The sequence below is a fragment of the Oncorhynchus keta genome, chromosome 10 (genome assembly GCF_023373465.1).
Source record: "Oncorhynchus keta strain PuntledgeMale-10-30-2019 chromosome 10, Oket_V2, whole genome shotgun sequence".
NCBI lineage: Eukaryota > Metazoa > Chordata > Actinopteri > Salmoniformes > Salmonidae > Oncorhynchus > Oncorhynchus keta.
Window position 1 is genome coordinate 71,028,073 of NC_068430.1, and position 22,885 is coordinate 71,050,957.

The 22,885-nt window shown below is 44.0% G+C and overlaps 3 protein-coding genes across 3 annotated transcripts; 2 read left to right on the plus strand and 1 right to left on the minus strand.

Annotated features, from left to right (window-relative positions):
* The first annotated feature begins 1,558 nt into the window (after positions 1-1,558).
* LOC118389341 (ras-related protein Rab-40C) lies at positions 1,559-9,754 on the plus strand. The gene is made up of 6 exons (XM_035779269.2): positions 1,559-2,243; positions 2,464-2,524; positions 2,616-2,676; positions 2,813-2,890; positions 4,889-5,111; positions 6,994-9,754. The coding sequence occupies exons 1-6, from the start codon at positions 2,090-2,092 to the stop codon at positions 7,299-7,301; spliced, it is 885 nt and encodes a 294-aa protein (XP_035635162.1). The 5' UTR covers positions 1,559-2,089; the 3' UTR covers positions 7,302-9,754.
* A 146-nt stretch (positions 9,755-9,900) lies between these two features.
* On the plus strand, positions 9,901-14,247 carry LOC118389420 (WAP, Kazal, immunoglobulin, Kunitz and NTR domain-containing protein-like). Its single transcript, XM_035779325.2, has 2 exons — positions 9,901-11,923; positions 12,129-14,247. The coding sequence occupies exons 1-2, from the start codon at positions 11,615-11,617 to the stop codon at positions 13,674-13,676; spliced, it is 1,857 nt and encodes a 618-aa protein (XP_035635218.2). The 5' UTR covers positions 9,901-11,614; the 3' UTR covers positions 13,677-14,247.
* Positions 14,070-16,459, minus strand: LOC118389342 (methyltransferase-like 26). Its single transcript, XM_035779270.2, has 6 exons — positions 16,106-16,459; positions 15,685-15,847; positions 15,486-15,545; positions 15,054-15,121; positions 14,879-14,957; positions 14,070-14,648 (listed from the first exon to the last, which is right to left on the minus strand). Exons 1-6 carry the CDS (start codon positions 16,297-16,299, stop codon positions 14,592-14,594), a joined length of 621 nt encoding a protein of 206 aa, XP_035635163.2. The 5' UTR covers positions 16,300-16,459; the 3' UTR covers positions 14,070-14,591.
* Positions 16,460-22,885: the final 6,426 nt, after the last annotated feature.

A 22,885-nucleotide genomic window follows, 5' to 3' on the forward strand; every position in this document is an offset into this window, starting at 1 on the left:
CACAACTGGCTAAACCACAATTCCAGTGGGTCAGAAGTTTACATACACTAAAATGACTGATGAAAATGATGTCATGGCTTTAGATGCTTCTGATAGGCTAATTGTCATGATTTGAGTCAATTGGAGGTGTACCTGTGGGTGTATTTCAAGGCCTAGCTTCAAACTCAGTGCCTCTTTGCTTGACATCATGGGGAAATCTAAAGAAATTAGCCAAGACCTCAGAAAAGTTTTGTAGACCTCCACAAGTCTGGTTCATCCTTGGGAGCAATTTCCAAACGCCTGAATGTACCACGTTCATCTGTACAAACAATGGTACGCAAGTATAAACACCATGGGACCACACAGACGTCATACCGCTCAGGGAGGAAACGCTTTCTGTCTCCTAGAGATGAACGTACTTTGTTGCGAAAAGTGCAAATCAATCCCAGAACAACAGCAAAGGACCTTGTGAAGATGCTGGAGGAAACAGGTACAAAATTATCTATATACACAGTAAAGCAAGTCCTATATCAACATAACCTGAAAGGCCACTCAGCAAGGAAGAAGCCACTGCTCCAAAACCACCATAAAAAAGCCATACTATGTTTTGCAACTGCACATGGGGACAAAGATCATACCTTTTGGAGAAATGTCCTCTGGTCTGATGAAACAAAAATATAACTGTTTGTCCAAAGAACACCATCCCAACCGTGAAGCACGGGGGTGGTAGCATCATGTTGTGGCGGTGCTTTGCTGCAGGAGGGACTGGTCCACTGCACAAAATAGATGGCACCATGAGGGGGGAAATTAAGTGGATATATTGAAGCAACATCTCAAGACATCAGTCAGGAAGTTAAAGCTTGGTTGCAAATGGGTCTCCAACTGGACCATGACCCCAAGCATACTTACAAAGTTGTGGCAAAATGGCTTAAGGTCAACCGAGTCAAGGTATTGGAGGAATGGGCCAAAATTCAATCAACTTATTTGGGAAGCTTGTGGAAGGCTACCCGAAACATTTGACCAAAGTTAAACAATTTAAAGGCAATGCTACCAAATACTAATTGAGTGTATGTAAACTTCTGACCCACTAGGAATGTGATGATAGAAATCAAATCTGAAATAAATAATTCTCTCTACTATTATTCTGACATGTCACATTCCTAAAATAAAGTGGTGATCCTAACTGACCTAAGACAGGGAGAGTGTGGTAACATCTCACAGCAAGAACTGGCAAAGCTGGTGCAGTCCATCACTGCAGTACTTAATGTAGCTGGTGTCCACACCAGATACTGACTGTTACTTTTGATTTTGACCCCCCCTTTGTTCAGGGACACATTATTCCATTTCTGTTTGTCACATGTTTTTGGAACTTGTTCGGTTTATGTCTCATGTGCTGAATCTTGTTATGTTCATAAAAATATTTATTAAGTTTGCTGAAAATAAACGCAGTTGACAATGAGAGGACGTTTCTTTTTTTGCTGAGTTCTTAAGGGAGTTTAACTCCAGTCTAGTGGGCGGCGGTAATGCAACATATATTTGATGCCAACCGCTATTAAACTTAATCAAAGAAGAAGAGAAATCGGCAAACCGGATGTTGATGTTGGCAAAAGCTAAATCTAGGTTGATGTTATTTGCATTGCTTTGATACTGACGCGTACTCGAAGGCAACTAATTGTTATTTATGGACTCTTAAATGAAGTAACATTTTCGTTTTGAATTAACATTTCAAAAACAATGTTTTACCTTGTAGAGGACATTTGGTTTTGGAGGCAGAATGGCCCAGATTAATTAATTATGTTTTCGTAAATTAGTTTAGGTAGCTAACGTTAGCACGGGGTATTCTTCTTTCACATAAGTTACTAGGTAATGGATTTTCAAAGAAAACATGATGGAATTGGAGATAATACGTGCTCAACGCTCATTGTATGTTTTGTAGCTAGTGTTGCGCGACACTGCTAGCGAGTAACCTTCACTTCTCTGTGGCTAACGTTAGCTATAGTATCGTTAGCTAGTAAACAACGTCGTTCTCCCTTAGTGTTCGACAAGGCATTCCACACACAACTTCTCCCACCCGCAGTGGATCTCCAAACTCGGTCTTAACTTGATACCAATGCGTGGGATGATGGCTACACAGGGCAGCCCTGTCAAGAGTTACGACTACCTCCTGAAGTTCTTGCTGGTTGGAGACAGTGATGTGGGGAAAGGAGAGATCCTAGACAGTCTACAGGACGGATCAGCAGAGTCTCCCTATCCCTACAGCAGTGGTGAGTGTATGTAACTAGTTAGAATACATCAAGTGTATACATTATATGAAGTATAAACATACTAGTCAATGTTTTTTTTTAAAACTCTGGAATCAAACTGGCCATTTGCCATTATATTCTCCATCATAGGCTATCAAGCTTGTTGATGAAAAATCAATCCCTTGTAGTTTGAGGTTAAGGTTGGGCTGGCTGTCTGCTATAATCCTGTTTGTTTTCTCAGGGATTGACTACAAGACTACCACAATCCTGTTGGATGGGAGAAGAGTCAAGTTAGAGTTGTGGTACATGTAGAAAATACTTGTCTAATACTTGCAGAAAACTCATTGACAGAAAGCTAAATGGAATCTAACAGGGTCATTCTTTGTTCAACAGGGATACGTCTGGACAGGGTCGATTCTGCACAATCTTCCGGTCATATTCACGTGGGGCACAGGTGGGTTAGACCCCTTCATTCCAAATGCTTCAGGTTCTAGGCTATATATATCATCTGTGTATTCAGGGACAAGCGGGCTGTTTACTGATTAAAGATGTATTGCTTGTTCATGTCCCCCCACTCCCCCAACCCACAGGGAATCCTGCTAGTTTATGATATCACAAATGGCTGGTCGTTTGATGGCATTGACCGCTGGATCCGGGAGATCGATGAGGTAAGCTAGTTTGCTGACTGATCATTTAACACTGCATGTCTGACGATGTGACTCAAGTCTTCATTCTAAACAGCATATCTGCCTCATCATGCTGCAGTAATAGCTCAAATGAAATCCACCATACCGGTTTGTAGATAGTAGAAACACTAGCCATGTAGATCTATTGCCAAGCAGGCAGGCTGTAGTCTGAGGATCTGCTGTTGTTATCAAAAGACTCCCCTCTGGCAAACGGTTTAGGTCAGTCATGACCAAAACCTCCCACAACCTGAATAGCTTTTCCCTCTGTGCTGTGGCCTTCACCAACTGGTCACTGGTAAACCTTTTATCTTCCCGCTCATAGACTTTACACTCTGCACTATTGTGGTGGCATGTAGCCTAGTGGTTAGAGCGTTAGGCCAGTAACTGAAAAGTTGCCAGATCAAATCCCCGAGCTGACAAGGTAAAAATCTGTTGTTCTGCCCCTGAACAAGGCAGTTAACCCACAGTTTCTAGGCCGTCATTGTAAATAAGAATTTGTTCTTAACTGACTTGCCTAGTTAAATAAAGGATAAATACAAACAAAGAATCCGCAAGGTTGTAAACTCATCACTTTTTGGAGATATTCGCTGTTTTCATTTCAAAATAGGTTGTCCACGTGAATCGTGTCGATCCGCAAAACAAAATGGAGGAGAGGCCGAAAATATCGTCTCCCTGTGTGATCAGTAAATGATGGTGCGTTTCTCATTTAGAAATGAATGACTGAGCACAGAATGCTTCCCTACGCCTCCTACAAATAGAATATTAAACAGAGTTAAGAGTGTGACATCATATCAGAATGACTACTTTACCCAAAGTCATGTGTGACAGCTGTGAGCAGCTAGCCACATCCCCTAACCAGCCATTAGCCTACCTCAGCTGCTCCTCTCCATCTGTTCTCCATCAGTTTATAAATGTTATTAAGATGTGATGGCGAGCTGGGGTGTGCAGACAGTGATGAGGTTTGTTGTTACATTTGTTTAGTTATTGGAGCGGCATGGTAGTTTTTGGTTTGATAACAAACAACCTTGTTCAGCCATGCTACCTGGCTGGCTAGCTAGCATCATGGTACCTTGTCTGTGCACACATTTGGATGGCACTGGAAAAAGGGATAGATAGTCCTCTCAAAGAGATGTTTCAAAGGTAGGATGCATATGCCTGATAAATGTATTCTAAGCTAAATCAGAATCTAAAATCTATTTTTTCTCTTCTGTTTTGTCTGTTCCTTAAATTCTGTTTGGTGCCTAAATTTGTGTGTGTGGTGTGTGTGTGAAGAGTAGTCTAAAGATGGTTTCATATAGGCCTAGTGTGTTTTCCCCGTACTGCCACAATGAAAATGCAGATCATTATGCATTTCTATTCTCTTACTACATTCCTCCTGCCCAATCACAGGTAGGCCTTTGGATATGAGCAAATCAGTTCTTTTCTGCAGTAGCCTTTTTTATTATACAGTAAAAAGTGTGAAGTTAAATTCAGAGGTGTGAATATCAGGGACAGGTTTTCGTGCAGAACGTATATAGAGAACGGAAACAGTGGATTTAACAACTGACATCAATAAGGGATCATAGTTTTCACCTGGGTCCACCTGGTCAGTCTGTGTCTTGGAAAGGGTAGGTGTTCCTAATGTTTTGTTTTGTTCTAATGTAGTTTAAAGTGTTAATTATATAGTCGGTAGATTTTAGCTTCAGTGTACTTGCTGTGTGTGGATTCTGTGTCTCTATATTTAGTATTTTCTGTCTATTGTCTGTCTGACTCTGTAGCAGCACCATTTCACCAAGAAATTCCTGGACATGCAAATGTATTTACAGAATAAAGGTGATTTCTGCTCTTCCTGTTTCCTGCTTTGAGAAGGCCGGTGTGTTTCCTGTTCGAACAGGGTTTGTGTGTGATTTGATTAAAGGAATCGTAAACAAGATAGGAGTTGTTAACAAAACAACCCCTACTCTCTATCATCCTCCTATTGATTTCTCTCCTTTCCCCCAGCATGCCCCGGGGGTGCCCCGCATCCTAGTTGGCAACCGGCTCCACCTGGCCTTTAAGAGGCAGGTGCCCACGGAGCAGGCCCGCGCCTACGCCGAGAAGAACGGCATGACCTTCTTTGAGGTCAGTCCTCTGTGCAACTTCAATGTCATCGAGTCGTTCACGGAGCTGTCGCGCATCGTGCTGATGAGGCACGGCATGGAGAAGTTCTGGAGACCAAACCGAGGTGAGGAGACCAGGGAAGACTAAAGTTACAGCCACTGTAGGGTCTTGGGTTGGGAAGCCTTAGGGTGCAGTAAAACAATGGGAAAGGTTATTGTTGGTGTGAGGAAAATTGGGTTTGTTTGTTATTTTATGTTGCTACCCTTCAAGTCTTTGATTTGATTCATATATGGAATATATCTAAACTCAGCAAAAAAATAAGCGTCCCTTTTTGAGGACCCTGTCTTTCAAAGATAATTTGTAAACATCCAAATAACTTCACAGATCTTCATTGTAAAGGGTTTAAACACTGTTTCCCATGCTTGTTCAATCAACCATAAACAATGAACAAACACCTGTGGAACGGACATTAAGACACTAACAGCTTACAGGCGGTATGCAATTAAGCTCACAGTTATGAAAACTTAGGACACTAAAGAGGCCTTTCTACTGACTCTGAAAAACACCAAAAGAAAGATGCCCAGGGTCCCTGCTCATCTGCGTGAACGTGCCTTGGGCATGCTGCAAAGAGGCGTGAGGACTACAGATGTGGCCAGGGCAATACATTTCAATTTCCGTACTGTGAGATGCCTAAGACAGCGCTACAGGGAGACAGGACGGACAGCTGATTGTCCTCGCAGTGGCAGACCACATGTAACAACACTTGCACAGGATCGGTACATCCGAACATCACACCTGCGGGACAGGTACAGGATGGCAACAACAACTGCCCGAGTTACACCAGGAACACACAATCCCATCCATCAGTGCTCAGACTGTATGTAGTAGCTTGAGAGAGGCTGGACTGAGGGTTTGTAGGCCTGTTGTAAGGCAGGTCCTCACCAGACATCACCGGCAACAACGTCGCCTATAGACACAAACCCACCGTCACTGGACCAGACAGGACTGGCAAAAAGTGCTCTTCACTGACGAGTCGTGGTTTTGTCTCACCAGGGGTTATGGTCAGATTTGCGTTTATCATCGAAGGAATGAGCGTTACACCGAGGCCAGTACTCTGGAACGTGATCGAGGTGGAGGGTCCGTCATGGTCTGGGGATGTGTGTCACCGCATCATCGGACTGAGCTTGTTGTCATTGCAGGTAATATCAACGCTGTGCTTTACAGGGAAGACATCCTCCTCCTTCATGTGGTACCCTTCCTGCAGGCTCATCCTGACATGACCCTCCAGCATGACAATGCCACCAGCCATACTGCTCGTTCTGTGTGTGAATCCTTGCAAGACAGGAATGTCAGTGTTCTTCCATGGCCAGCGAAGAGCCCGGATCTCAATCCCATTGAGTACGTCTGGGACCTGTTGGATCGGAGGGTGAGGGCAAGGGCCATTCCCCACAGAAATGTCCGGGAAGTTGCACGTGCCTTGGTGGAAGAGTGGGGTAACATCTCACAGCAAGAACTGGAAAATCTGGTGCAGTCCATGAGGAGGAGATACACTGCAGTACTTAATGCAGCTGGTGGCCACACCCAGATACTGACTTTCTTTTGATTTTGACCCCCCCTTTGTTCAGGGACACATTATTCCATTTCTGTTAGTCACATGTCTGTTTAACTTGTTCAGTTTGTGTCTCAGTTGTTGAATCTTGTTATGTTCATACAAATATTTACACTTTAAGTTTGCTGAAAATTAACGCAGTTGACAGTGGGAGGACGTTTCTTTTTTTGCCGAGTTTATTTGAAATAATGAAAGGTGGTTGTCTCTTGCTTGCTGGGTTCTCATTTGATGGGAGGAAGCGCACTGGGCTCTCCTCGTCATTGACGCAACAGCAGCTGTCCCACCTGCAAAATAAACCAGCAACACAACTACATTGTTGTCATGTCCTGTGCTATACAGTTATAGCATGTAATACAACATGACTATGTCCTTCCCTGTCCATCCCCCTCCCCACCAGTGTTCAGCCTCCAGGACCTGTGTTGCCGCTCCATCGTCTCATGCACCCCCGTCCACCTCATTGACAAGCTGCCTCTCCCCGTGGCCATCAAGTCCCACCTCAAGTCCTTCTCCATGGCCAACGGAATGAATGCTGTCATGATGCATGGACGCTCCTACTCCGTGGCCACCAATGCGGCGGGCGGCAGCGTGAGCGGCAACAACAACAGCAGCAGCAGCAAGGGAAACAGTCTCAAACGCTCCAAGTCCTTTAAACCGCCTCCGAGCCCCCCCAAGAGTAGCAGCAAAAGTAACTGTAACATCACCTAGTGAGGGGCGAGGGAGGAACTTCTGAGGCCTCCCATTGGGCCTAATTCTATCGCTGTATGGGGCGCTCAGGGGCCCCAATTTGGAGATGCATAAACACACAACAGGAACTGTAAAAACTGTGAGTCCAATATGGCTTTCACTCTTTCTTAGACCCCTAGCGCCATCTTGTCTCCGTTAAACCTACAGCTACCACCCACTGTAACCAGTAGAGCTCACTAGCTTGTCGTCCTAAAACTCAGAAGTGAGTTACCTCTGGTTTTTTCAGCCTTTCCTATGGGGAAAGAATAGGGTTTTTGAGATAAACACTGAAAATAAGGTCTGTGGTAAACAGGCTTAGGAGATCTTATACACTTTGTTCTATGAGATAATAGCAGTCAGTTATTATGACCTTTATTCATTATGAAGCCTTTATGTGCTTTTTTTAATTACATAAATGCATCAAAATTCACAAAGTGACATTAGCTAATGAATATTATCTCCTAGAACAAAATGTATAAGATCTCCTAAGCCTGTGTTTACCACAGACCTTATTTTCAGTGTGTATCGAAAAAACGACAGTCATTTTCCCCATAGGCTTTGTTCATCGAACCGTGGCGGAGTTAGTGCCTACAAAAAGACATGACTATTTCTCTCCATACAGCCTCTTGGACTTTAAGCTGTGATGTCATCACTCACCTTCCTGTCAACACTACAAGAGAGTATGAGGACTCTGAACAGATTCACTGGGTATATTTAAGTAGACTTAGTGTACATGCGTGGTAATAGGTCTGCTTGTTTTCCAGTGGATGTTTTGCACTGACTTCTTACGTGATTCGTCTTGAATGTTTTGCGAGTTTGTGTGGGATTGTGTTATTATGCCTGTCCGTTGACTTTGTCCCTCTTCAATACTTATAGCCTATGTCTGGGTCGTGTTCATGAGGGCATGCGATGGAAAATGTTTTGCAGCGGAAACCGCAAATTTGAGCGTTTCTTATTCTTATTTCTTACAGGTTGTCCTTTCTTTTGTTTGTCTTTTTAATTTTCATTTGCTGCCTACTGAACTGGTTTGATATGGCTCAGAAACACATTGAGCGATTATTCTTTCCAGATCTCACACGGATTTGCCAACAAATGGAACACTTAAAATATTGACGCTGCAGCTAACTTTTTTTTTTTTTTTTTTTTTTACTCCCTGCACTCTGACAAAGTTTTCTTGTGTGTTACCTTTATTTAACTAGGCAAGTCTGTTAAGAACAAATTCGTATTTTCAATGACGGCCTAGGAACAGTGGGTTAACTGCCTTGTTCAGGTGCAGAACACATTTTACCATGTCAGCTCGGGGATTTGATCTTGCAACCTTTCGGTTACTAGTCCAACGCTCTAACCACTAGGCTACCTGCCGCCCATCCATCTGTTGGTCTTCTTCTGTGTGTTGCTCTGTCTGTTGACTTGGGTCCTTGTCCTGTTTGGTACCAGAATGTATAACACCAGTCTGGTCTGTGCTCATATGATTGATTTAAAAGCAAATGGGGTCAAGCTGTTATAGCATAGGGTCATTGTAGATTTCACTGGTTACATTTCAGAATAATGGGTGCAATATCAGACTGCTCTCCCTCACTGTTTGCAGTTTAAAGGTATACTCAGCAATATGACGTAGATGCAGAAAGTAAACCGTATGGGGGGGGGACTTCCATAACAACTAAGCGTGAGGCTCTACTTCTATGCTGTTATTGTCCTGTGGCTACCAGGCTGTGAACAGTGTGAAGTGAAGTGTGAGAGTGAAGTCTTGCATCATGATCATCTCCATATCTGCCGTGCTGCTCGTGGCAATGTCATTGAGCTGAGTCTACCTTTTAATGCTGATCAGAGAGCCAATGGTGTGTTGATCCAAGTCTGTTTGCTCATTCATGGCCCTCTGCCCTGAGTGACCCTGTGAGTAACCAATATGTGCCTGGCTTTTTACCGGTATCATGATTTATCTTGAAGTATCAGTAGGATTTTTTGGGGAATGACGCAAAGGGCTAAAATATCTTTAATCTGAATCACTTTGATAAGTGGTTATGTTAACTTGTGACTTACTAACTTTGGACTCCAGTAAACTTAAATGTATCCACATAAGGCAAAATCCATACAAGCTTAATAAAAAATAAAGAGTTCATATTCACAATTTTATTTATACCCATTTGTTTATAAATAATATTCAGGTTTTTGTTGGTGTCTTTTATATTTTTGTAAAGGACAAAATTCTTAGAATGTATTTACACGTGAGACATTCCCTATGCTCACTGCAAGAGAGATGAAAACCAATGCATGCCATTTTTCTCTGCAAGGAAAATAATCATTATTCAGGGTATTATAAGCACTACCTGTATGTGGTATAAGCTGCTGAGTTGATTATAAGGATGATGAACGGTTTTGCAAATAAACGTGGCTGCATAGTTGCCATGGAAAGCAATGGTTTTCCCCAAATTAAACTGTTATACTTTTTTTTATTCAATGATTTATTACTGAATAACTGTATTGTATATTTTTGATTAGTTGATATAAGTTTTGCTCATGTGCATATTTAGCACTTGCCCTACTCTTCCTGGGGACCAAATAGGAAACAAAACACAACAAATAATATACATAATACCATGTCACCCGTTTCTGCCTCACGCTTCAGAAAACAGGAGATGGCTCCTGCCCTATGAGCCGTTCTGGCTCGCACAAGCAATGGCTCATGCAAGGCCACTTACCTACAATACAGTGCAACTTACAATACAAAATATATTTTAAAAAGTAGCTGTCTCTCTTCACAGTCCCCGTTGTGCCGTAATATGTTCTTTTGTCTGGTTTTATTGCTAGCTTGAGTTTTGTAGTGATATTATTGGCTATTCAAAGCTTTGACAATGTCAGTGCGCGAGCGGTGGGAATTCTTTGTTTCTCTTTGTCCTCTCCGACCCCTTGGCTGTCGGTATCAAGCTCAATTGAAGTAAAACGGTGGGGGATCTGAATTGATTAGTCGCCCCGGGGTTATTGGCTCGGCAGCCCCTGGCTCGCGGCCTCTCCGCAGCGGCTCTGAATGCCGGCGGTCAAAAGTCACGCGAAGGTTGAAGGGTCACGTTCAATGAAAGCGAGGGGAGTTTGCTTCTCATAGCCCTTTGAGCCGTGTCGAGACAAAGATGAGTCGCACACCATTGAAAATGTGTCGCTTTACGTCTTGCCACCTGACCGTGGCATCTCTGAGCTTTGTGTGAATGATGGGTGTAAACTGACCGACGCGTCTAGACTTCGACTTGAACACAACCAAACGTAAACAACATGTTTCTATGCATGCACTATCAGTGTCAAATTGCGCATATTTCTTCACAGTTCTCCTGTGCGCGCCTCCTCAAAATGTTTGATTCTTTCTCATTCAGATAGCCTATCTAGTCTAATTAATCCCACATTTAAAAAGTTGTCTATGTTCATCATGACATATTTAATATCAACATGTTATATGTTCTAGATACACTGGATCAAATTACACCATAGTCTACTCATTGCGTAAAAAAACGGAATTAGACACGTATGTCAACTTCTTCTTTATCAGTGCATTTCTTTTATTTAACCAGGTAGGCCAGTTGTGAACAAGTTCTCATTTACAACTGCGACCTGGCCAAGACAAAGCCAGTGCATGTTATGAAACTTCTCAATCATGGCCCATTTATATGAGCAACACTTCTAGAGTTTTTGTCTGGACGCATGAAACATTGATGAATTTCTCACCGGAATGTTTGGCCCGGTGCGTACTGTTGTTGGTACAGCTTGAAAACACCGCCCTATCAAGCTTCCTTTGATGTCTTTACAATGTTTGTCCAGTTGCTTAGCGCATGGTGCTGCTTCATAAACGTTTCAGACACTGGACAAGCATGGGGGCGGTCAGAGGCGCTGCCCTTCCTACCTCTAGTCACACCAAAAACCGATATTGCTTCTCTATCTCTTTGTGTGGTGAGTTGACTCCGCACGTCTTGGAAGTCAGCGTAGATATAGCCTGATTTTATTTTTGTGTGCAGTTTTTTGTTTTAGTCTAAACGTTTTGCAATATTATCAAACCAGACTGGATTCACAGATGTTATTTTTGTTTTCTTATTCGAGGCTACTTGTTGAATCAATGTACAGCGCAGAGGGAGATCTTTTTGTTGGACAATGGTTTATTCATCTGAAATTTGAGAACCGTTTCTCTTGCGTGGCGAGCAACAAAATTGGCACTTGTACCCAGATTGGTTACGCACAAACTGGATGGTTGCATTTGAACAAAATGGAGGTATTTTCCTGAGGGGCAGCATGGAAGTTATGGAACTTGTTGATGGATGACTTTCATGAAATTCCTTTTTAAAATGAATATATCTTCCCTCAGCCGTGGAGAGGTTGGAGGTGGAAAGAACGTGGACACAAACCAGCCAAAAGCACTTATATACCCAAAAGGACTCTTATCAGGACGCGTTGGTTGGTCCTCTCTTGTGTTTTTGGTTTGCCTCTGCGTCTTCCCACAACAGACCCGGAGTGCAAGTCTAGCTGGTTCCAAAGTGGAACATCCAGGAGTTTGTCCCAACAAGCTGAATGCTAACCTTTGGGTTGATGCACAAAGCACCTGCGAACGGGAATGTGAAGTTGACGAGGTGAGGCATTTATATGTATTCAATATTTAATTCCACAATCCATTGTCTGTCATTTGTTTATGACAAACGTCAAGAGTTGTAAGGAAATGTGTTATACTGTATGACTACACGTTCATTACATTTTATTAGGTCTACCACTTGGTGAAGGTTGTATTAAATATACTATGTATTTTTGCCTCAGTAAATGCCTGTTGTTATTCCCCAGGACTGTGCTGGCTTTGAGAAATGCTGCACAAATGTTTGTGGACTCTTCAGCTGTGTGGCCGCCCGTTTTTCTGATGGCACCCCTGCTCAGCCGGATGGCCAGGGCGGAGGAGAGAAGGGCTCCGGGGGCCAGGGCTCCATCGCCACCTGCCAGGGCTTCATCTGCAGCCAACAGGGGGCCACTTGCGACATCTGGGAGGGCCAGCCCATCTGCAAGTGCCAGGACCACTGCGAGAAAGATCCCAGCTTCACCTGTGCCTCCGACGGACTCACCTACTTCAACAAGTGTTACATGGATGCTGAGGCGTGTACACAGGGTGTGACACTAACTGTGGTGACCTGCCGGTTTCATCTATCTGGGCCTCAAACAAGTCCGCTCCCTCAGGACACAACAGCCAATCCAACGCTGACGTCCTTCCTGGAAGACCCCATTCCCCCAACGCTCTTCTCCAACCCCAGCTACAAGTCGGTCTACATAGGTGGCACGGTGAGCTTCCATTGCGACGTAATGGGAGTCCCGCGGCCCGCCGTGACCTGGGAGAAGCAGAGCGAGCGCCATGAGAGCCTGGTAATGCGGCCCGACCGGATGTACGGCAACGTGGTCATCACCAACATCGGCCAGCTAGTAGTCTACAACGCCCAGGTGTGGGACACAGGCATCTACACTTGCGTCGCCCGAAATGCAGCTGGGGTCCTCCGCGCCGACTACCCTCTCTCTGTCATCCGTCGGACCGAGGAAGACATCTTCTCGGAGGACCCCGAGATGGCGGGAATGCCCATGGGGCCCCCGTTTTCACCCGCCGACTGCCTGGCGGAGCTGGACCGGCGGGAGTGCTCCGCCGAGCGCTACGTTGACTGGTACTACGACTCCGAGCAAGGTACCTGCCTGGCCTTCTCCAACGGGGGCTGCGATGACAGCCGCAACCGCTTCGAGACCTACGAGGAGTGCCAGGCATCCTGCCAGAGGGAGGGGATGGGGATCTGTTCCTTACCTGCGGTCCAGGGCCCCTGCAAGAGCTGGGAGGCCCACTGGGCCTGGAACTCCCTCCTGAAACAATGCCAGGCCTTTGCTTATGGCGGTTGCCAGGGCAATGGCAATCGCTTCCGATCCAAGAAGGAGTGCGTGGCAAACTGTCCGCAGTCCAAACGACGAGCCTGCAAAACATGCCGGGTCAAAGGTAAAATCGTCCCGAGCCTGTGCCGGAGCGATTTTGCCATCGTCGGTCGATTGACGGAACTGATCGAGGACCTCGATTCTGGGATCGCCCGGTTCAGTCTAGAGAAGATCCTCCGCGACGAGAAGATGGGCTTGGCATTCTTTAACACCCGCCACCTGGAGGTGACCCTGGCTAAGATGGACTGGAGCTGCCCCTGCCCCAACATCACCATGGAGGAGGGCCCCCTATTGGTCATGGGGGACGTACAGGACGGCATGGCCGTGATACACCCCGACAGCTACGTCAGACCCATCTCCGATAAGAGGCTGAAGAGGATTCATGAAGTCTTGGAGAAGAGGACCTGTGAGATGCTGCAGAGGTTCCGGGACTAGGGGCTCTATTCCATTCGTATCTCGGAAGCTCAGCGTTGCAGTGCGATTTAAAGGCAATTCTCCCGCATTAGAGGAGACTGCATTCACGGTAAACACTGCAAATGTTGGCGCAATAGGAAATTACCTTCACATTTCTATCACGCAATCTAACGCTTCAGCGAGACAGATTGAATAGAGCCCCAGAACTGATCACCTCAACTTGGGCTGTTATAGCAAGACTAATATACAATGGCAATGTGAGAAACTCTTCGGTGGAGTTTGTGCCATGATGTACTGTATGAAATTACAGTGCATTTCTTTCTGACACCGTTTTCATTACCCAGAAAAATCAAGCACAGACTTTTCAAACAATGCCAATGTTGTACATAACACAATCAAATCGAGATGTGTAAATACCATTATTCAAATAGGTTTATTCAAATGTAATGTTTCATGTGTAAGATTTGTATTCACTGTAATGTGCCGTACTGTTTTCTAGTTATAATTCTATGCTGAAGTGGTGTAATGTTTCTCCTTTTTTGAAATCCCATAACTTCAATGCATACTTCTTAAAGGTAAATTAATACTCCAAGTTGATTGAAAAAAATTGTATACTTTTTTCTTCACTTTTCTGATGTGGGTGTCATGCAAAAGCACCTTCCTACAACAATCCTATTAATTTTAATCAATAAAAGCGAGCGCCATACATTTTGAAGTTACCAAACAGATCACCTATGAGGAAATTACTTGTGTAGATAAGAGTTGAAAACTGAGGGAATTATTGAATTTGGCATTGATTCAAATAAGGTATCAGTTCAGGTTCATTTTCAACCAAGTGTTAAATATCCATTACTGGTCATGTTATACCCTGTACAGACAGGAGCGCGATGGTGCATTTGTGATGTTGGAATGGAACCCCAGAGAGGGCAGTAGACTTCACACCAGACTCTCCTTCCGGAACAGAAGGCACTTGTTGTTAGCTGGCATGTCAACCTAACGTTACATGACAAGAGAAAGTGGTTATAAGCCAACATCAAAGTATTTCACACATTTTGAAGTAAGAAATGGGTCATGGCTGTTTCAATGTGGCATCTTTTGCTATTTGAATATATTTGGTCTGACAGTTAATTTAACATGTTTGTGTTACTTACGCAGATCATTGGGTTTCATTCACATCGTTACGAAAATCCTAAATGACTGATATTTGGAGTATCGCTTCTTACCATTTTCTCCAGGAACAAGCCACTCCTCTCTGCCACAGACCTGAGCAGGGTGACGTCCCTTAGGCCCCACTCTGGATTTCTATAAGACATCAACAGTTTGAGTTATTTGCTTCGATAATGTGTGGTCAAATAGCAGATATATTCAGATTCCGGCATTATTGTAGTTCTCACTTACCTCGACCTTAGACTGAGGTCAAAGTCGATGTTGCTTTGTGGAGTGATCTGTCCATTTAACGCATAGGGCTAGGAGAGACAATATTAGAAGACGTAAGACAAGTTCATGAGGGCAATTTCACAGTGAGTTCGAAATTGGACTCCCGAAAAACACGCCACTTCGATACAAGTGACTTTTAGTAGCAGTTTAGGAGAGCATTTTCCCCAATCCTTAACCTAATTCTCCTAACTTGCTACCTACATTTTTGTAAGTTCTGCTAACCTGCAACGAAAAGGTATATCAAAGTTGCATATTTTTAGAGAGTTCCAGTTCTAAATATGGGTAAATACACAAATATTGCTTCCAACATCCTTTCTTCTACATGCTTATTTACTGCCAACATCCGGTTGAGGATATAATCAACACTGTGCTTGTAACACAATTATAATATACCCCGTATGTCAGCAGTACTCCTTGTGGTTTCAGGATGGTTCCCGCTCCTTTGAACAAACCCTGTGGGTAAAAACATAACATCACACGATAATGAGTAGTATGCAATAAAAGTATCATGTATCATCAAGTTAGTGGACCATTAACTGTGTATTTGTAAGAGCATCTCTATTGACAATATGTAGGCCTAAACAGTATTCACCTCAGTGCAGGCCATAGGGGAGATATGGATCATGTTGATGTTGAGTACCAGGTCCAAGGACTCGGGCTGGATCCCACCCCAGTTTTCACAGGGTAGAGAGGCGTCGAGGTGGATGGCAGGCTTCACGTTCGGCAGGTTGTGATGCGCTCTGTATGCGTCTATACTGGTGGCGGGGACAAAATAGATCATTCTCATTGTAAGCATCAACAACAAAAAATAGCTGCCGATAATAGGCCTAAAGAATGAGTTAGGGCTACTATTATTATCAACATGAATTCATTGTAACCTATTTTGAATAACGGTCAGCTTTGGATTTTTGGGAAAAACAACTCAGATCCGGAGTCACTGAACCGTTAACTTATGCCTTTGCGTTACGACATTATACATTCATTTGCAAGCTAAAAAATATCTTTAAACTCACCTAGCTAAAGATTGTCGGTCAAATTCTGACGGCTGCCAGGTAATATTTCGTAAACCCTGTGCGAAGTGGGTGACATGTTGCCCCGTACCAGACGATATCTCCAGTGCATTCAACGGTTTCGCCGTATCCACACTCTCACGGAGCACTGCAAGGATGGGTTCCTTATTTCTCTCGGCGGCAGGTGCATTGAGCATTTTGGCAACTCCTGGATACACTCTCCGCGCTAAAAGATGCAATTGTTTCCACCACTCCAGTTGAGCTAGTTGGCTGTGCAAGTTAGTCACAACAAAGCTCTGAACAATATCGCCTCCGGACTATAACAATATTAATCGACTTCCGCGTTGCGTCACGTGATTAAAACACGTCACCCGGCCTGGTGTAAAACTGCAACGTTTTAAAAAGCTGCACAATGTGCACTTTTCCTGAGATTGCAGTTCCTTAGGATGGAGAAGCAGGGTGATTCTTCAACTACAGGGCACTTCAATGTCCTCTTGGTACATTTTGTGGATTTTATTTTTTTTAAAATATATATATATATATATATATATATATATATATATATTGTTGTTCTTTATAAGTATTATATTAAGTTCACACTACAATCACTCCAGATTTTTTCAACACCTCTCTGTCAAGTATTTGAGCTACTTTTCATATGCATTTTATACCTCAATTTCACTGTTTTTCCCTTGTCCCTGACGCAGATTTATGTGCTTCTAGTATGTTTTGCTATTGGAAATCATTAATAATTACACATTATAAGGTTATCTACTTGAGAAAGAGTCAATTAAATTAAATATATATCAAAATATATTGTGAGTGTGCCCCTTATATTGTTTTTTTACACAAATATGTCCACCACTGAGGGCAAATTCCTCATTAATAATGTTTTTTCAAGAGAATGTTCATTTAGTTACCATGTTAACGTATTGTGACACTGAAGCATACGGATGCAGCAGACAGTTGTTCCAGATGTGATGTCCAGAAGTTGAAGAAAATCTAGGTAAATATTGCTTGTGTAGAGAATATTTTTTATTGTCAGTCATTTCCAAACAAGCTATCATTTATTTAATTTGTGGTAGAATTTAGATGTTTTTAAAACAGCATAAAACAGCACAGGTCACAGACATAGAAACCAAATAAAAAATGATCCTATACATACCAGTAACATCTGCAAAAAGACAGGGAGAGAAGAGAAGAGAAGGGAGAAGTGAAATCTCTCTCTGAGCTTACAAAGCGACAACAAAGAAGTAAGAGATGACAATGGAAATGCAACCAATGGAATAGAAGACAGACTTTAAAGAGAACAGTTGCAATGGAGACCTACATATCAGCCAACACACCACCTCAGTCACCAGATGACCTGCAGCCAGAACATGAGACCTACCTATCAGCCAACACACCACCTCAGTCACCAGATGACCTGCAGCCAGAACATGAGACCTACCTATCAGCCAACACACCACCTCAGTCACCAGATGACCTGCAGCCAGAACATGAGACCAACCTATCAGCCAACACACCACCTCAGTCACCAGATGACCTGCAGCCAGAACATGAGACCTACCTATCAGCCAACACACCACCTCAGTCACCAGATGACCTGCAGCCAGAACATGAGACCTACCTATCAGCCAACACACCACCTCAGTCACCAGATGACCTGCAGCCAGAACATGAGACCTACCTATCAGGTAACACATCACCTCAGTCACCAGATGACCTGCAGCCAGAACATGAGACCTACCTATCAGCCAACACACCACCTCAGTCACCAGATGACCTGCAGCCAGAACATGAGACCAACCTATCAGCCAACACATCACCTCAGTCACCAGATGACCTGCAGCCAGAACATGAGACCTACCTATCAGCCAACACACCACCTCAGTCACCAGATGACCTGCAGCCAGAACATGATACCTACCTATCAGGCAACACACCACCTCAGTCACCAGATGACCTGCAGCCAGAACATGAGACCTACCTATCAGCCAACACACCACCTGAGTCACCAGATGACCTGCAGCCAGAACATGAGACCTACCTATCAGGCAACACACCACCTCAGTCACCAGATGACCTGCAGCCAGAACATGAGACCTACCTATCAGCCAACACACCACCTCAGTCACCAGATGACCTGCAGCCAGAACATGAGACCTACCTATCAGGCAACACACCACCTCAGTCACCAGATGACTTGCAGCCAGAACATGATACCTACCTATCAGGCAACACACCACCTCAGTCACCAGATGACCTGCAGCCAGAACATGAGACCTACCTATCAGCCAACACACCACCTCAGTCACCAGATGACTTGCAGCCAGAACATGATACCTACCTATCAGGCAACACATCACCTCAGTCACCAGATGACTTGCAGCCAGAACATGAGACCAACCTATCAGCCAACACATCACCTCAGTCACCAGATGACTTGCAGCCAGAACATGATACCTACCTATCAGCCAACACATCACCTCAGTCACCAGATGACTTGCAGCCAGAACATGAGACCAACCTATCAGCCAACACATCACCTCAGTCACCAGATGACTTGCAGCCAGAACATGAGACCTACCTATCAGGCAACACACCACCTCAGTCACCAGATGACTTGCAGCCAGAACATGAGACCTACCTATCAGGCAACACACCACCTCAGTCGCCAGATGACTTGCAGCCAGAACATGAGACCTACCTATCAGCCAACACACCACCTCAGTCACCAGATGACCTGGAGCCAGAACATGAGACCAACCTATCAGACAACACACCACCTCAGTCACCAGATGACCTGCAGCCAGAACATGAGACCTACCTATCAGCCAACACACCACCTCAGTCACCAGATGACCTGCAGCCAGAACATGAGACCTACCTATCAGGCAACACACCACCTCAGTCACCAGATGACTTGCAGCCAGAACATGATACCTACCTATCAGGCAACACACCACCTCAGTCACCAGATGACCTGCAGCCAGAACATGAGACCTACCTATCAGCCAACACACCACCTCAGTCACCAGATGACTTGCAGCCAGAACATGATACCTACCTATCAGGCAACACATCACCTCAGTCACCAGATGACTTGCAGCCAGAACATGAGACCAACCTATCAGCCAACACATCACCTCAGTCACCAGATGACTTGCAGCCAGAACATGATACCTACCTATCAGCCAACACATCACCTCAGTCACCAGATGACTTGCAGCCAGAACATGAGACCAACCTATCAGCCAACACATCACCTCAGTCACCAGATGACTTGCAGCCAGAACATGAGACCTACCTATCAGGCAACACACCACCTCCGTCACCAGATGACTTGCAGCCAGAACATGAGACCTACCTATCAGGCAACACACCACCTCAGTCACCAGATGACTTGCAGCCAGAACATGAGACCTACCTATCAGCCAACACACCACCTCAGTCACCAGATGACCTGCAGCCAGAACATGAGACCTACCTATCAGCCAACACACCACCTCAGTCACCAGATGACCTGCAGCCAGAACATGAGACCAACCTATCAGCCAACACACCACCTCAGTCACCAGATGACCTGCAGCCAGAACATGAGACCTACCTATCAGCCAACACACCACCTCAGTCACCAGATGACTTGCAGCCAGAACATGAGACCTACCTATCAGCCAACACACCACCTCAGTCACCAGATGACCTGCAGCCAGAACATGAGACCTACCTATCAGCCAACACACCACCTCAGTCACCAGATGACTTGCAGCCAGAACATGAGACCTACCTATCAGCCAACACACCACCTCAGTCACCAGATGACTTGCAGCCAGAACATGAGACCTACCTATCAGCCAACACACCACCTCAGTCACCAGATGACCTGCAGCCAGAACATGAGACCTACCTATCAGCCAACACACCACCTCAGTCACCAGATGAGGTGATTAAAATGTCCTACTATGAATTCTGCAAAATATGTCCTCTTTTGGGTTGTCAAGCCAACAGTCCAAGATGGGGACACATGCCTCTGGAAAACCCCACGCCAATCTCCAGTTCACGGAGGACAAACTACAGCATCACAAAGGGATCAGCTGCAGCAACATTGAGAACCTTATTGAGTCTTTGTGCTGTGAGAACCTGAAGAAAGAGCGAATGTACACAGAGTGCTCCCTTTGTCAAGCCAAAGAGCATAAAACATCTGACTTTGATGCTGTTGAGCAGACATGGTGGCTTGGTTGGCAAAACAAAGCTGAAGAGAGAGGAAGAACAACAACTAGGGGAAACATGGAGAAGTTCACAGTACATTTGACAGTAAAAGAAAGGGAGTGTGGCACTGCAGATTCTACTGGAGGACTTCTTCAAAGGATTGAAAGAGAAGTTGGGGAAACAGGTGTACAACATTCGACACCAACACTCCAAACTGAGAGAATTAAAAGATAATCTGCGGAAAGAGGAGATCATCATGCAGATTGGCTTGGCAGAGATCAACCTGTGTAAATACACCAGTGAAATCCAGGCAGTTCACTTTGGTGATTCTCACAATCAGGTGACCCTCCACACCTGTGTTGGATATACCAAAAATTACACAGTTTCCCTTTGCTCACTGAGCTTTTCACTGAGCTTGTCCAACCCACTGCTATCTAGGGCCATCACATAAAAACACAAGCCTACTTCCTTCAGCTCTGCCCATCGGCTACTTTTGGAATCTTACTTTTCTCTTATATTTAATATATGTTGTGGTGGTTGTTTGCAATAAAAAAAATATTCCTAATTTAAATTACTGCACCGTTGGCGCTAGGAGCACAAGCATTTCGCTACACCCACAGTAACATCTGCTAAATATGTGTATGTGAACAATAAAAATGGATTTTATTTAAATGTGGGTTATGAAATAGTGAGATGGTGATAATTGTACTTGCCCTTGAGTCATGGTATTGAAATTAAGACTTGAAAACTGAAATGTTGTGCTGGCTACATCATATAGATGCTCTGTTACATCATCAGCAGTGAGTGGACAACTCGGGGAAAACGACTAGCTCCATACTGCAGCCTCTCCAATGTTAATATATATCACAGTACTGTCACGATCGCCATAATGATTGGACCAAGGCGCAGCGTGCGAGAAGTTCCACATATTTTAATAAATCGAAACTCACCAAACAAAACAATCTAGCACAAACGAACCGTGACGCTAACAGGGCAACTATACATAGTCAAGATCCCACAAATCACAAATGAGGCAATGGCTGCCTAAATATGATCCCCAATCAGAGACACCGATAAACAGCTGTCTCTGATTGGGAACCATATCAGACCAACATAGACAAACAAATCACCTAGATGACCCACCCTAGTCACTATCACACACCTAACCAACATCGAGAATAAACAGCTTTCTATAGTCAGGGCGTGACAATTACAATGTTACTCGACCAAATACTCTACTACATGTGTGTGGAGCCTCAGTCATATACCATTGAATTGGCAGAAAGTATTGAGCCTTCGTCAAAAATACTAGTATTTTCTGATTGTTCTTGGTGAATGTCAGTTTTGTTTGATAAATAACAGACAATAGGACTCACGAGTATATGAAATTGTCCTTCTGTTTGTCTAACCAACATATAATGCCTATAACCAGAGCCCTTTATTGTAATAGAAGACTGCCTGTACAGTTCTTTAAATTCTCTATTCGTAGCATCCTTTTCTGAGAGATATATTTCACTCAATAGTTGAATATCGTCAAACAAAATGTATTGTTTTCTGAATGCTTTGTACACATGTGCAAGAAGTTTGTGTACAAGGCACTGAACTGGAGAGATAGAGCAAAATGACTATAGGCTCGGGTACGCCAACACTGCCCAGGTGAGGAAAAGTGCGGGGCTGAGGGCACTCATTTCTGTGCAGTGCGCACGTCCCGCGCTTTTACGCACAGTCTCTTTGCAGTAATGCATAAACGTTGTTATGGTGTTATGACACTAGCTTACTCAGTTTTTTATAATAAATTAAAAATAAGAAATTAAACTTGTTTACATTTTGTTTCATGGCTAGAGCGTGTGGTAAAGCGAATTAGAATTCCATTCCGATTCGAAACAATGTGTAAAGACGTATACCATCTCTATGCGACCGAGAGGGTCACAATGCCGACGCTTCACATGGAACTCCAGAACCCAAGAGATATGTCCAGAACTCTCAAAAAATCTTCAGTTCTTGATCGACAAACGAGAGAGACAACATTATTATGGCAAGCTTTTCATTCATTTTCCCCGAAGACAGACGTTGTTCCATTAAGGACAACGAAGTCAATTCAGGTAAGAACAATAACGTTCATTTCCGTCTTTAAATAAAAAGAGTATTTGAAGGTGTAATTCCTACTGGAAAAGAAATAAAAACAACATTGAAGATAAAGCTTTAGAGGTTTGTTGTTAGTTACCAAACAGTGTAACCATGCGAAATGAGGTGTTCCAGCTGACAATGGGTTATTTTGCCATTGAAAATACTTGATGTCCCAATTATCTCTCCTTCCACCCAAAATGTGCACCTGATGACCTCTACTGATTTGAAAGTAAATGACTGGTATATTAAATATGGCTAAAACTCTACCTAGCCCCTACTAGCCAATGTTTTTAGATTTGTGGGAAGTGGTGAATGAGTGCACACTTCAGCAGAAATTAGATGTTATTGGGATGCATGAAGAAAATGAAGAATGCAATGAAGAATATCCCTTGTTTGTAATGCTGAAATCAGTTTAGATAACCCCGTGTTGGTGTTTCTTTCAGG